This window comes from Lipophrys pholis (assembly GCF_963383615.2).
Source record: "Lipophrys pholis genome assembly, chromosome: 15".
In the NCBI taxonomy this organism is placed as follows: Eukaryota; Metazoa; Chordata; class Actinopteri; order Blenniiformes; family Blenniidae; genus Lipophrys; species Lipophrys pholis.
In genome coordinates, this window is record NC_137642.1 from 25188879 (window position 1) to 25205488 (window position 16610).

At 40.3% G+C, this 16610-nt stretch overlaps 1 protein-coding gene across 1 annotated transcript in view; it reads right to left on the reverse strand.

The window, feature by feature from the left end:
- Positions 1-6165: 6165 nt before the first annotated feature.
- LOC308120500 (protein kinase C epsilon type-like) overlaps positions 6166-16610 on the reverse strand; it is a gene marked incomplete at both ends in the record, with an annotated part of 67292 nt that continues 56847 nt past the window's right edge. Inside the window, 4 exons of the mRNA XM_080481132.1 lie at positions 6166-6312; positions 7124-7270; positions 9907-10095; positions 10212-10350. Coding sequence (XP_080337258.1) covers positions 6166-6312; positions 7124-7270; positions 9907-10095; positions 10212-10350 — 622 coding nt within the window. The remainder of the gene's footprint in view (positions 6313-7123; positions 7271-9906; positions 10096-10211; positions 10351-16610) is intronic.

Below are 16610 nucleotides of genomic sequence, written 5' to 3' on the forward strand. Positions count from 1 at the left end.
TGAACTTTCAACTATTAAAGGAAGGATGTTAAAGTCCTGGCTCGAAGCCCTCTTCTGGACGGTGCTCCTCTTTCCTCTGGTCTTTATTTGATGTAAAAAAAAAATATATAAGTTAATACATATCTTTAGTCAAAAAAATAACACAATATTTCAATTGTACACACACACACAGAATTTAAATGATGAATTTTTTCATTAAAAATGTTTTTTTTTAAAGAAACAGAAGACATTTTAAACTACTTTATATTAACAGTCAAAACAAATGTATGCACCTTTTCTGTTACATTTCTGTATCACCAGATGTCAAGCTGGTAACATTTGGACTGGTAAAATAGTGCCATAATGACCAAGGAGTAAAATGAAATAGCTCATTAAAATAAGACATACAGACTTTAGAAACCACAAAATGTTTTAATTAACATTAAGTGCCATTAATTTTACAGTGAAATCTGAGAGGGAACATGTAAAAGTGCACATATTTCATTATTTATAGGTTTTTTTTGTTTGGCAAAACTAAACAGGTGAGTGAGAATAAACTGAATTAGATCTTCACTTTCAACATGTTGAGTGAACACCGTGGATATTAGTGACGGAGTGAATCCTCCCCTGTTGTTTTATCTTCTCACGTCACGTCACTCATCTGCTCAAGTGTTTTAATCTCCTCACACTTTAATGAAATAATAAAAACACCCGTCCTGTCAATTCGTACTTTCCACGCCTGTGACAAGAACGATAAACACCAGCAGCAGCTTGTATCGACACGTACCTCAGAACACGGACTTTCCCTCACAACGCTCCTGTTTTCAGGTCAGTGCAAGTCTGGCATGCACAGTTATCATTTAATCATCACCTTTTCATGAGATAATAAGCAGCCTTGTACAGTAATGGCATATTTTTCTCAGTAATTAACTGATTACTGTTAACCGCTAATATATATATATATATATATATATATATATATATATATATATATATATATATACATGAAAACACGAGTTGTAAAGCTGCTGTCTCTTATCCTGCGAGCTGAGTTCACTGTTAACATCAGCATAATTTGAAATGAGCATGGATTTCTATCCAAACAGTAAAAAAAACTTCCAGATGAAGAGATAAAGTAGTCCAATTCCTAAAGGAGTCATCGCGCAGAAATCACATTTTCACTTGTTAAAACATGTATATTGGTGTTGGACCTCCGTTGAAACTTGCCTGAAAATCTGGAGTTTGAAAGTTGTTAATATTTTGGTTTTTTTTGTTTGGGCTCTTTGTTCAAACCAGAATCGCCCACAAGGGGGCGCAGCCCAAAAATGGGTCGATTTTGATTGTGCTCTTATCAGAAACCCACCTCTGGTCAATGTTAGCCACTTAGCCGCTAACAGGACTAGTATAAACTTTTAAATCTCTGGGGTGCGCTGCTCTGCGGTGTGGATGTTTGTAGATGGCGCCATGACAATTTTTTTAATTTCCATTTTTCGTGTGAGAAAAACACTGCTATGGCTATGGCTACGGCTACAGTTATGGCTATGGCTATGGCTATCCACGACTGACAGTTCCGGCGGCCAATCAACACATGCCTAACATCTGTACCAGTCAAAATCTCGCACGTACTCTTGCGAGAGGAAGTTGCGGTCTGAAAAAAATGGCTTTATGTTTGATTTTTGTTTTCCTAATAAAATTTAAGAATTGTTTTAAAGACAATTTAAGGGAGGCTGGATACAGGAGAATACCAGGTGGTGACTCCTTTAATATTTCAGCGGGCTTGTTACACTTATCGTGAGCGAAAACAGTTGCAGTGCTGCTGTCTCCATCCTGCTTACCGGGCTAATTGTAAGCTCAGAAATAGCATCCGGCGACGCCCGTGTGATGCTAACTCTTGTCTCCAGCGACGGCGCAGGTCAATAGTTCTCTATATCCTGCTCACTTGCAAACACTTTGTTTTAGCATTAGCCAGAAGCTATTTGTCTGAATGATCGGTACTTTGCTAAACTTGCCAGGTTTTCCTGCATTAGCGTCAAAGCAGCTGTGACGCTGGCGATAGCGGTTAGCGTCTTATTACAACATGGTGTAAACAGAAAGTCGATGAGGAAGGGAGGGGCAACGCGCGTCACAGCTTTACTAGATTTTCTCCCCGGCGACTTTAAGTTTCTCATCAATCATTATTTCAACAGCAGGTCTCGCTGCATTTTTCTGCATCTCGGAGACAGATAACCCCGTCTTCCTCCGTCACCGTCTCAAATATCGCAGATGGAAAAGATTCACCAACGGACCTATGCTGTACTGCGTTTAAGATACCTCAAATTACTTTCTGAGTTTTGCACAACTTTTTTTTTTTGGGGGGGGGGGGGGAAGAAAGTAAAGAACGAGGGAAAACAAGCTCCTTTTTTTGACATCATGATATTTAATTCATTTCAAAAAAACTAAAGTACACTTTCACATCCTTTCAAAATACAGTACGTTTGGCACGTTAGCGCAGCAGAAACATAAATCTCAACAAAAACACACATGAAATGTCCAGACGAAGCTTCACAGATACAGAGAATTAGCATTCTAACACTGTTTACTTTCATTATCTGCTCCTCCGTCCTCCTCCGATTTCCACTTTCATCACAAAAACAGAGGCTTTTCTCCCCACTTTGGGACAAATAATATCCGTCTGGAGCCGCGAAACATTGAAGGAGAACTCGCCTTTTAAACTTGGATCATTTGGCTCCAAGCAGTGAAATTATTTGACGCTGAAATCATAAAAGTCTTTTTCAGATTTCAGCCTTTTTACTTTTCTTTCTCACCTCTACTAATTATTTTAGCCATGTTTTAAAAATGTATATACTCATAAATGTTTTGCCATTTTAGCTGTTTTTACCTGTTTAGAGGTTTTGACTGGAGACGTTTTGATTATTCATTAAGTTTTCCAATGATTTTAAATATTTTAGCCATCTTCATTGTTTATTCTTTCTGTCTTTTTTGCTGATTGACACCATTTCTTTTAGCCGTTTTTTAATTATTTAGCTATTTTAGACATTTAGCTATTCTTCCGTTTTACCCATCCTTGTTTTTCAAAGGTATTTGAGCCAATTTAGACTTTTTATTTACCATTTACACCTTTACATTGCTGTTTTAACATTTTGACTTTCTGAGGTCTCATTTCATTTTCAACAGTTTCATGTTAAACCACAAAACCTTTTGTATTTTGGGGGCCCGTTTACAAGACAGCGATGCTCAGAGTCAATGAAAATGCACGGTACTGAAAACGGCTCCCAAGATGGAAAATGTCTATTTCGATATAATTTTGTCTAAACTTCATCGAGCCACTACAGAAGGTCTGAAGAGCCAGATGTGGCTCCAGAGCCACGGGTTCCGAACAATGAACACATTTTCTGCTGCAACACCTTGTGAAAAGCACAATTATTATTGATCTACAAATTCTTCACTAATAGATTTAAATATATTACAGGCTGATTCCAACTGACATCGTCACTGAATTTTAGAAATGTTTCAGGATTTTTAAAAGCATAAACAAAATAGTGCATATTTCAAACGTGAATTGGTCATTTTGAGCTACTTTCAGGTCTCGTGAGGAAATCCTGAATCTCTCTGTAGGACATTTTAAGCTTTACTATGCAGATCAGAGGAAAGAAGGAAAATTAGAACATAAAAAAATAAATATCTCAAGAAACAAAAGACCTTATGAAGAGTATTACGTGTGGAGTTTGTTCCGGAAAACGTTTCCACTTTGCTATAAAGTGACACATCAGACATTTACTCAGATTTGAGTTTGTTTGGTTTTTTTTTTTAAATACATTAACTCCATGATCAGCCGAGGAGATCTGAAATACAGGGTTAGCTTTTCTCACTCCCAAAAACATCAGCAAACACAAGACAATACAGTAAAATGAGTCACCAACAATTAAAAAACAAAGGTCAAAAAAAAAAAAGAAAAGAAAAGAAATAAAAAAACCGACACGAGGACGACATGAGGAGGGCTCTTCGTGTATGTGCACACACAGTTGCAGAGCCAATACATTCATTCCAACACATTCGGTCTCGTGAGCTCGCCGACATGTTCGATCTTTGCGACGCGGCGATTTTAGGTTTGTAGATGTCGAGACTGTAGGTCCGGTTTGTTACAGCACTACAGCACTACTGCACACATACACACACACACACACACACACACACACACACACACGGCATTTCAAGGACAAATCCGTCAGAAAGTTCCTTAAGGAACAATTCTGGTTGGTTTTCACTGAATTTCTCACTGATGTGCATAATGTGGCCATCAAAGTCACGCTAACTTTAGCATCTCAGGAGTCTGAGGCCCTGTCCACATGACGCCGCCGTTTTTGCATCGTTTCTAGACGATCATCTACACGGTGTGGCTTTTTAATAGCCTGAAATCAGTTTAAAAAAAACGGGTTCCAGAGTGGAGAAATTTGAAAACGGCGCCTCAGCTTTGACGTGTGGACGGGCAAAACGCACACTAGCTGAAGACAATGATGTCGTCGCCCCCCCCCCCCCCCCCCCGCTACTCGCTGCGATGTCACTTAACAACAACAATGGCGGACTACGTGCTCCAAATTGAGCTGCAGAAACTACTGATGCTATTTGGGTTAATCAGGCGAGATGTTGGATTTCTCGAATACGAGGATTTTTTCTCTCTCCGGTTTTGATGTATTTCTGTGGCAGAGTTACAGCTCCACCTACAGGCCTGGCATATGTACTACATTGTTTTGAGTTATTTTTATGGTGCTGTGTGGATGGGAGGAAAAAGAGATCGTTTTGGCTCGTGTGGACAAACAGGCTTCAGGCTAATGTGAAAGTAGAGTCTCTAGGCCGTTATATTATGTTTTATGGAGCCGCTTCAGGCAGATTACAAGCAAATTGAAATGAAGATCCCCTTGCAGTTAGCATTAGCATTAGCCAACATCGATGTTCGCAGCCAGACTCAAAAACAAGACGAATGCTGCAGCCTGCTGACACGCTCACAAGAGCTTTAGCATTAGCACTGCTCCAGGTACCTCCTGGTTGCTGTTTACCAACGTGTCAGACTCAAATACAGGATTTATAAGGTCAGATTATCTTCTGTTAAGTGAAAGCTGAGGCTAATCTCCTTGTCGGTTCCCATTGCGTCAGCATTAGCATTGCGTCCGTGTTTACCAGCTGTATGGAGCCACGTGATGCACGTTGAGAAGAAATCCTCAGGTTGAAAACTCAAGAGAAACGATGCAATGAAAACAGCAATAACACACACTTTGGCTGCAGTTTCAACTTTTTTTTTTTTTTTTAAAGGGCTTAGCTAAACAATTCAGATTACATCTGGCTGGTCTGTTAGCTGGTGGCTAACGGTACCATTTCGCTTTCAGTGAGGAACTTCTAACAAGTTAAAACAAGAAGATGGCGTCACAGCGCGAAGATAAAGCCGACGTGAAACTCAAAATGCAGAAGTGGGGCCTTTTCTCAAGTTTACGTTTATTTTGCCAGTTTGGAATTCAAATGTAAAAACGCAGACCGAAATTCAGACTATAATCTTCACGTCGTCATAATTTCGTCGGAAAAGTCTCCGTTCCGCATCCGGTTTCATCACGAATGAAGAGCGTTTGATCCGTGAATACAATCAGTGGTTCAATGAATTTTCTTTTTTTCCCCCCCTTCCATTCACATACACTGTGGGTGGAGAAGATACACATGAGAAACGACACAAGCATGCACACGTCAGCCTTTCTCTTTCCTCACACACACTTTGTCCACTTGGCCCGTGTGTGTGTGTGTGTGTGTGTGTGTGTGTGTGTGTGTGTGTGTGTGTGTGTGTGTGTGTGTGTGTGTGTGTGTGTGTGTGTGTGTGTGTGTGTGTGTGTGTGTGTGTGTGTGTGTGTGTGTGTTCTTGGGTTTTATCCACCTGAGAGTGCCGTGGTCGGTTCTCGCCATCCGATGGGGCTACGCACGATTAAACGAACAACAGCACAGAAACACGAAAAACACAAACGGAAGGGTAGAATTCCTGGGGAGCTCGGGAGGATTTCAGGAGCTTGTTAATGTTTAAATACTGTGTGTGTGTGTGTGTGTGTGTGTGTGTGTGTGTGTGTGTGTGTGTGTGTGTGTGTGTGTGTGTGTGTGTGTGTGTGTGTGTGTGTGTGTGTGTGTGTGTGTGTGCGTGTGTGTGTGTAAGTGCTAGGCGGCGGTCTCGTCCCCAAAGTAGGAGAATCCTTTGAACTCCTCCTGGTTGATCTGCTTGATGATGTTGTCTTCGACGGGCGTCAGAACGGGTTCTTCTCGGGTGAAGTCCTGGTCAAAGTTATTGACGTCCCTTTTGGTTTTCTGGGAGGAAACAAACAAACAAACAAACAAACAAAAAAACAAACAAAAAGAGATGAGAGCTAAAGATTAGTTCCCTGGATTTGAGCCTTTGGAGCCGTGCTGACAGTTCAGCACCAGCAGATCAATGCCAGAATGTCTGTTTAAATGGAGCAATCAGGTTTTTTAAACACAACCATGTGTTGAATTGAAAACTATATTTCTGTGATTTTTATCTTGTGTATTTAAAATGTCTATTTATCCACTGATGTGATTCTACCAGAATCCACACGGGAAAATTTACTATTTTTAAGAGCCCGTTTTAGTTGTTGATGTACATCTCTAATACTTTACCAATACCTTTCTGAAGGAAATTCGTCATCACACTCAGACAAACACGTATTTTGAGCATTGATATTTCGCGAAACAGCCACGGGTTTGTTGACATCTTAGCATCACGGAAACTCATAGAATTTTCCTGAGGCATTGTGTGCACAAGATCCCATTTGTCCACTCAATCTCGTGAGAACCACGGTCCGTTTTACAACATTTCAGACTATTCTCGCGGCTTGAAGACTCTTTCTTTGAGAAAGTTTAACTTTCTTTCGGGCTGAATCGGTCAAATGTTGGGTGGTGGTGGTGGTGGTGGTGGTGGTGGGGGGGTTTCTTCAACGCACTGATAACGATAAATTGGTGGTGTAGTTGTGCAGCTGCCGTGAAAGGTTCTTACGGACACTCAGCACAGATTTGATGGAACCACCGACCTCCAGACTGGAAGGCGAGCTGACCTACCGGATGCGTCACAGTCATGTAAACGGGAGGAAGCAGAACTCACGATGCGAGGTTTGAACGGAGGTCGGAGCTTCCTCTGCTCCAGCAGCGTCCAGTCGATCTCTCTGAAGAACGAGTGCAGCTTGATGGCCTCCTCCAGACCCTGAGCGACCACGCAGCCCAGACGCTTGTTGGGACTCTTCGTCATGAACTGGAGACGAAGAACGAAAACAATATTTATTTTAAATTTTTTTTTTTACACACACGAGAACCGGTTCTGTTTTAGAACTTCATATTAACCCAATCCATCAGATTCGTAAACATCTGCTCGGACGATTCTTCTTGATCTGAACTTTCCCCGACGTTGCAGGACATTCTAAATGAAGTGTCACGGAGTTCCTGGTAAAAACCTGGTGGTTGTCGCCTGCACTCAGTGTAAAGTCACTATAAATCACAAAGGAGAAAACACAAACTTAAAACTTCTTGCTTCAACAAGCTGCAGTTCAAGAATGTCGCTCGAGGTCCATGAAAATGGTGTCGCACATGTCCATTTATAAATACGCTGCTAACCAAGTCACGTTCAGTTTACCCCTTAATATTTACACTGGTTCAGTGTATTAACAGGTCACCTCAGTACAAAACAGGAACGTTACAAATCGATAAACAATCAAATTGATATCAATCCCTTCATTTACCACTTCACGGAGGGAAAATTATACGTTTTCTGTCGTGTGAACTGAACTTTCTAAAAAGTGTATTTTAGACTCTTTCAGACGTTCAACCCACACGTGACTTGAAGATTTATCCGGATGAAATGAGCTTTGTCTCAGGAAATGAAGCAGAAAATATCAATTTGGTGCAATTTGAAGTGTTTCCTCCAGCATGGAGCCGTAAACAAGAGATGTTCTGTTTACTGGTTAATATGTTCAATATGTGTGGAGGAGATTAGGCTTTTCACACCGTCAAAAAGAATAAAAATAGATCAAATGAGGAGGATCTGAAAGAACACAAGGAAAGAAAACGGACATCTTTTATCTATTATGGTACTGGTTTTTAATCTTTTTGTCTTGGACCCCCACAGGATTGCCTTTAACCCAGTGGTTCATAACACCACTCAATGAGCAATTACAAAAAAAATCAAGGAACCTCAAAAAGACACCATACAGTATGTGAAATACAGCGTCTACATCATATTCTTTCGTATAACTGTTCGAGTTGTAAATTTATTTTTAAATAGATCTTATTTCAGAATATTATTCTTGCCTGTTTCAGAATTTTGTTTTAATCTACGTACTTTTTCAGCTTCCTCTCTTTTAATGCAAAACTGATTGTATAACATTTCAATGTATTTCTTTATTATTCTGAAGCACTTAGAGCAATATTTTATGAATGAAAGGTCCTTTATTATTATTATTATTATTATTATTATTATTATTATTATTATTATTATTGTTGTTGTTATTATTATCATCATCCTCAAAGTCAAGATAGTTAATTTATATTGCATTTTCTGAAGTTCTTTCCTTTATAAAAGTAATTTAACTGTTAGTAACGATTATTATATTAGTTTTTTATATTTTAGTATTTGTATTGGAAATTTGGATATGACGTATAACAAATACTTGCATAAATAATAAATGATGAATTAATACAAATAAAAATTCTATATTGATTAATTCTAATATGACACAATAAATAGTTAGTTTGTCATCCTGCCCTTTGCTTTAGTCGTGACTTTCCTGGACTCTCTTTTTGTCTGCAGCTGCTCCGAGCTGAGAAGCTGAGCCATGTGACCGGAGTCGGTTCAGCTGGATGGACGATCCGTCCAATCAGACCCCAGAGCGCCGCTCAAGTGACTGGTCAGAGTCCAAGAGCAGGTCCAACATAAACACACTGCACTTTCCCACAAGGCTTTGCAGTCCAACCACACTGACGGCCAAGGTAAACTCCGAGGCCTGTGATGGAAAAAAAGTCTATGGACAAATACACAGAGTGACCCTGTGGCATTACGCACGCCCGCGGGCACGCACGCACGCACGCACGCACGCACGCACGCACGCACGCACGCACGCACGCACGCACGCACGCACGCACGCACGCACGCACGCACGCACGCGGGGGGAAAGTAACAGGGGGAATTATCCAATGTTCTAGTAGAGGACGGACAGGAAACAGACCATCAAGCGACGAGAGAAAAATAAAATGCGTCTGAAGGAAAAAGGTCAAGCGATTATCCAATATATAGATAACAACCACACATAACAAAATAACCAGCATGGTACTACCACAGGGGAGTAGTAATAGTTTTTATCAGTAGTAATAATAGTAGTTATTATGGCTTCATTATTATTATTATTGGAAGTTGTACTAGTACTAGTAGTAATTAATAGTGGTAGTATTAGTCGTAAAGCGACCCTCCAACGAACACACCAAACAACTAGCTAAACAACTAACAAGTAACCATCCAACCAAGCAAACAACTAACCAACCAACGAAACAAGCTACAAAGCGAGCAACTAATCAAACAAGGAACCACCAACCAGCAACCAAACCAACTAACAAGCAACCAACCAACCAACCAACCACAGTAGCAGTAATTAGTAGTAGTAATAGTGGTGCCAGTCATTAGTGGTGGTGCTGGTAGTAGTTATTATTAGTAGTAGTAATAGTGGTGCCAGTCGTTAGTGGTGGTGCTGGTAGTAGTTATTATTAGTAGTAGTAATAGTGGTGCCAGTCGTTAGTGGTGGTGCTGGTAGTAGTTATTATTAGTAGTAGTAATAGCAGTAATATAATTATGTCTATGGAGATAGAGTAGTATGAGAAGAGTAACTCCCCCCAGGGACTGACCGCTCTCAGGATGGACACGGCCTCCTTGCTGAGCCACACTGGATAGAGGACGTCATCATGGAGGATGGACTCGAACAGGTCGTCCTCATTGTCGGCCTCGAACGGAGGCTGTCCCGCCATCATCTCGTACATCAGCACCCCCAAAGCCCACCAGTCCACCGACGGGCCGTAATCCAGCTCCTGAAGGATCTACACACACACACACACACACACAGACCTCAGACACGGTTTGACTTGTAGTATTTTCACACCAGGTGATACTTCTGACACGACAATCAGAGTGGAGGTTTCTGGCGGGGAACTACCTCAGGTGCGATGTAGTCTGGCGTCCCACAGAAAGTGGTGGTGGTGACTCCGTTCAGGATTCCCTCCTTACACATGCCAAAGTCCGCCAGCTTACAGTGACCCTCCGCATCCAGAAGGATGTTGTCCAGCTTCAAGTCTCTGCAGGAGAGACAAGGAAAACCTTGGTTTTAAATAGATCAACCAAACAAAACAAACAACCACATAACCAACCGAACAAATAACAAAAGTTAAAGCATCTTTCAGTCAGTAGGAGAAAAAAAAAACACGAAAATAAAATCATAGCTACAAACATAGAATTACCCAGACGTCAAACCGCATTTTAAAATGAGCTATTAATCATTTGTTTTTGACAATAAAATCCTCCCAAAACACAAAATATATCAACATGCACAAAAATAAAAAGTGTCCAAAACCAAATAAGTGCACGTTGACATTTTTAATCCCAAACTCCTTTCTCATTTTATTATAAATTAAGTTATATATGTTTCATACACAACATGTAAGGAAAGCTCATACAGATTTAAAAAATCGGAAACTACAAATTAATAATAATAATAATAATAATAATAATAATAATAATAATAATAATAATAATAATGATAATGATAATAATAATAATAATAATAATAGAAAAATCTGCTCTTTTCAGCCTATATTTTTGTTGAATAATTCCTAAAGTATTTGTCTCTTGTTTGATAGATGAGACTGTCGGGATTATGAAATAATTGTCCTGACGTGTGATTAGTGTTGAGTCCCTGGGGACAGAGAAATGCACCCGAGGAAGCTGGAAAGGAGAGAAAGTTGAGTGTTTACGAGGAGCGAGATGGGAGTGGGGTCTGGGAGATAAGGGCGGCGGCGTTGACAGACGACAGGCTCGCCTCATGAATGCAGCCGCTCGGCGCTTGATGGTTGATCGCTGCAAAAATGTCAACATCTCTGCCGCGCAGCCATTCAAGCCCGGGGTGTTTTCTAAAATACAGCCGCCCCGACAAGCCGGAGAGGAGACAGAGCGTGCGTGCCGCTCAAATCAAGAGCTTATGCAAGTGTTCTGTTTTTGTCAGGACTAAATATACAGAAAAAAAAACAAAAAAAACAACAAAGAACAAATGAAAGAAAAGAAAGCTGTTTCACAATCCTGCCTGAGGGCTGATCTGATTGGCTGCCGGGCTTTTCTGTCCCATCATGCTTCGCTCTAACGGGGTCTGGCTCATTGACCGTACTGTCGAGAAGTGTGAGAAAAAAAATAAATAATAAAAAGGTGGAAAGAAGTCGGTTGATTATTACCAATGATTGAGATGAACGCTCCAGAAGTGGAACAAGTCGCCCACTCAAGTACCGATACTCTGTCACTTACGGAAACTGAAGAAAGTACAGCTTTAAAGCATCTTGAGGCTTTTTCTGGTGGTTTTGTCGATCACATGTGCATTTAAAACGATTCCAATACAATAGAAAAGACTCGCTTGTCAACTCTGCATATTTACGCACCCTTCAGTTCGTTATTATTCTATTTGCTTGCCATCTTTTTTTTTTTTTCTGTGCAGCTACATTCCTCTTGGTATTTCAACCCCCTGGCAGCAGTCCGGTCGCCCTCCCTCTCGTCTTGTTTGTCTGAATGTACTCCGGCGGCTTGACGGCAGCTATGGCAGGTATCTGCATCTCGTGCGAAGTGAAGCCATGAGCGGTATGCTACCGAGTCTCAAGGGAACCTTAATGTGACGCGCGAGGCGCTTCGGAGCGCCACTGCTGGCTTCCAACCAAGTTTCTGCCTAATGACACAAGTCCCAGAGGTCGAGTGCAGGTCAACAGCGACACGAGAGATCCAATGAAGCTTTTTCTTTTTAAGCATCCTACAAATGCATGTTCATTAGAAATGTAGCGCCATTCACCAAGAGGTTTCTGTCTTTTTTGTCTTTTTTTGCATCAGACGGCTCCCACTGATCGGTGCGCACAATCAGAACTGTATAAAATATACACGACCGAAAAGAAACGTTATAGCTTAAATTAAAGCATTTTAAGCGTAATCTATTTATTTGACATTAGAGAGCTTGGTGAAATCTTCTGGTGATGAATGTTAAACTGATTTCTGAAGTTTTTGGACAGTTTGAAAATGGTGGATTTCATTAGTAAGACATTAGTAACTTGAGTTCTACTTGAGTTTCTGTTACAGTTCCTTATTTCATCAGTGGAAACCATCAGATACTTGCAGAGCTGCTGTCTCTCTATCTGCCCTGCTTTATCTAAAGCATAAACCACTACCGTATTTTCTAGATTATAAGTCACTTGAGTTCAAGTTGCATGTGCCAAAAATTTGCACTATGAAGAGGAATTAAATATACAAACATCAACATTATTATATCTTCTACTATGTTGCCTCCATTGTAAGCTGCATTAGCTGCCAGAGACCTAAAAAAATACTTATATTTATATATTAGGAACTTATTGTCTGGAAAATATGGTACTTTTGCCAGCAACACATTGAAGTACCATATTTTCCAGACTATAAATTGTACTTTTTTTTCTATTATTTATTTATTTTTTTTATGTTTAAATATAATAATAACTATAGTTGATCCTTTGTTGCGGGCCGACATGCTTGACGGCATTAATGGGCCGGACTGACTGACATTAGTAACAGATTACTATTTCAAAAGTACTAATGCTGGTACAGTTAATAAAGCTTCAGTCGGCTTCTGGTTTAGTTTAGTTTTGCCGTTTTGTGCCTTGCTCGAGGGAACATGGAGCTCAGCCCCTGTCATGTTTCCCAGCACAACCCCGGCTGCCTGTTTGCATATATCACCTGCAGGCGTGTCCCGGCACATTAAGTACCAACGCCTGCGGCGAGGCGGCAGATGTATTTAATGCATCTGTGATTGGATTTAAACCTCTGTGTAACTCATCACCTCGCTGCAAAAATAGATAAATAAATAAATCCAATACTTGGAGGCTGCAGGTGTTCAGGCTGTACTAATGGAACGATGGCAGGAAGTGGCTGTCCATGCAAACCATCGAAACTTCAGTTTGTTGTTGCATTGACAAGATGACAGGTAAATATTAAACTACCAGGGCTCCCAATCAACATGTTTAGTAGGTTAGAGGTCAGGAATTTTTATTGATTTATTTTTTTGCAGATAGTGTATATCTATCTATCTATCTATCTATCTATCTATCTATCTATCTATCTATCTATCTATCTATCTATCTATCTATCTATCTATCTATCTATCTATCTATCTATCCATCTCTCTCTCTCTCTCTCTCTCTCTCTCTCTCTCTCTCTCATATAATATAGATATAATATTATATATATATATATAATATTATATATGTATGTATGCATGTATGTTAATGTGTATATATATGTGTGTGTGCATATCTATCTATCTATCTATCTATCTATCTATCTATCTATCTATCTATCTATCTATCTATCTCTATCTCTCTCTTATATAATATAGATATAATATTATATATATAATATAGATATTATATATATATATATATATATATATATATATATATATATATGTATGTATGCATGTATGTATATATATATATGTGTGTGTGCATATCTATCTATCTATCTATCTATCTATCTATCTATCTATCTATCTATCTATATCTCTCTCTCTCTCTCTCTCTCTCTCTCTCTCTCTCTCTCTCTCTCTCTCTCTCTCTCTCTCTCTCTCTCTCTCTCTCTCTCTCTCTCTCTCTCTCTCTCTCTCTCCATATACGTATATATATATATATATATCATCAAAATCAGGCAACAGACCAAATGTTTAAAGCACAAAACTGATAGAAAAACTACTGCAGCAGTTAAAAGTGGCCCGAGAAGAGAGAGAGCACTGCTATCTAAAAGGAGCTCTGCAGTCCACAACACGTTTCAGTCAGAATTTTTTGAAGTTAAAAATGCGAAGCTATTTTAAGTGTTATTTTCTAAGTGGACACGGATCAAAGGTGAGTCGTGGACCTTTGACCCTCCCCGAGGGCGTGGCGGCGTGCGAGCCGCGCAAACAAACAGGAAAAGGTGGTTCGGCCTGTTAGAAACTCAGCTTGACCCCCGACGAGTGACCCGATGTTAAACATGCAGCACGCGATGCCCTTGAGGAAGAAAATAAACCACTTTCACGTCTTTCTGTCACTCAAATAGACAATTAAAATGACACAGGACTGAAAAACAAAAAAGTCCAAATTTGGTTCCAAGTCGGGTCCAGTTTCAGATCAGAAATATCTCATTTAGAAATGATGCAACATTTTAATGTTAAAGTCACATTTGAGAAAAAAAGAGAACCTGAACATCTCCAGTAAACAGCTCCAGGTCTGTCCATCATTTTGGCTTTGGAAATTTTTGGGGGGGGGGAATTAAAGGAGCTTAGCATATTTCTTAAACATTCCAAAGTAAACGAACAATTTAAAGTAGTTCAACGGTACTTTCTGAAATAAGTTACTTTTATTCATTACACAGAAGTACGGTTTTCAAAGACGTAAAATGTACGTTTATTGAGAAACTCGGCACATGAGCGATGAAGAGAACGCTCTTAAGAGAGATAGAGAGAGAGAGAGAGAGAGAGAGAGAGAGAGAGAGAGACTCTGGGTCAGAGTTCAAACACACACACACACACACACACACACATGGGGAGGGGGGGGGGGGGCAATCAGGCTCGATTGAGAGCATTTCCTGTGTTTCATGGTGATCTTGAGTGATTTTTCCATTACGTCGTGAACAGAAGCCCCGGTGCTCATCTCCCCCTCGCCTGCCCTGCCCTCATCCCTCCATCCCCTCCTCTGTGTGACTGTTTGTTCCAGACCAACATCTGCTTGTATATGTTGCTCGGGGTATATTTATCCGTGTCGGGCTGCAGCGGGATCAGGGTGCGAGAAACCACAAGAGGAAACTCATTAAATTACTAATAATCCTGGTTTTATTTACAACAAACACGCGTTTAGGCCTAAAAAAAAATAAAAAATAATCAAATGATTTCAACTTAAATCAAGTCAAATAATCAAGGATCCCATCCCAGAAACTCTGAATATTATTGAAGAATGGGCCGTTTTGTTTGTTGTTTCTACACTTTTAATATTTATCCCTGTACCACTATATGATGGCACTATTGCAGCGATGTGATCCTGCATCACTGTAACACTGCACAACTTTCAACATTGCACCACTGCACCGCCATACCACTGTACCACTGCACCGCTGTATAAATGTACCACTGCAGAACTGTGTAACCGTACCACTGCACTATACCACCCGTAATCCAAAGAGGCAGAGCCGTTCACGAAGAGGCTCATATTTGTTTGAGATAAGATCCAGAAAGGCGAGATAAAATGAATAAAAAAATGTATTTGGGAATGAACAGTGCAAACCATTGAAGGCATCTTCCACGATCATGCGCTTCTTGTTGTGCTCAGTAATGACTTTGACCTCAAACAACAGGCCATTCAGCCGCTCGCAGGGTCGAACTATCCCAAAGAGTCAACGAGAAGTGAACAAACCTGTTAAGAAACAAACACACAAAGAGACGGCTACTGTAGTACTGCGAGTTGCTGCTTTACTGAAGTTCTATCCGTGTTTACAGAGACATACCGGGTGTAACCCCCCCCCCCCCCCCCCATCAGAAGTGGTGACGAGAGGCTCGACGAGCGGGTTGATGGGAAAAAAAAAGAGGTGGGAGGGGAGGCTGAGGAGAGGGAGGGGCGGAGGACAGGACAAAATGTTCCCGAAACACTTGTTGATCATCTTCAATAAAGTGGAATAAAGTGGGCCAGAGAGAGAGAGAGAGAGAGAGAGAGAGAGAGAGGGGTGAGGGAGGGGGAGGATCAGGTAGCCATCATGAATGAACACATGCAATAACACAACATGAGCGTGTTGTTCCCGCCGGACCGCCGACATTAATATTCACCATCGCGACAGCGTGACAGAGAAAACACTGCAGAGGGGCCGAGACCATTAATCTTAATGTTTCTTAACAGCGAACAGGGATCAGCTTGTTTCAAAAAGCCCCCCGGTGGAGGTGAATACCTGTCGCAGGTGAGCAGCGGTGAACTGAAACCACTCCGTGGTGGTGGGGCGGCGCAGTGTGTGGTTTAAAAAAAGAAACCTGCTGTATTCACATGGCAACAAAAATGTCAATTTTTCTGAAATAAGTGGAAACATTTTTCTGCGAATTTTTTTTTCAAAATAAACAGGATGCTTTTAAAAATATTTTTTTTATTTTTAAATAAAATGTTTTTAAATCTAAAAAATATTATCTCAAGCATCAGAAATTTTCCTAAATCAACTAAACCAAATTCGACCCTCAAACCCTGCTATTGTAAATTAATAAAAACTATTTTAAGCTTTAAAAAAAAAAAGGTTGCTAGTTACTCCACAAGAACATAAATCTCAAAAAATT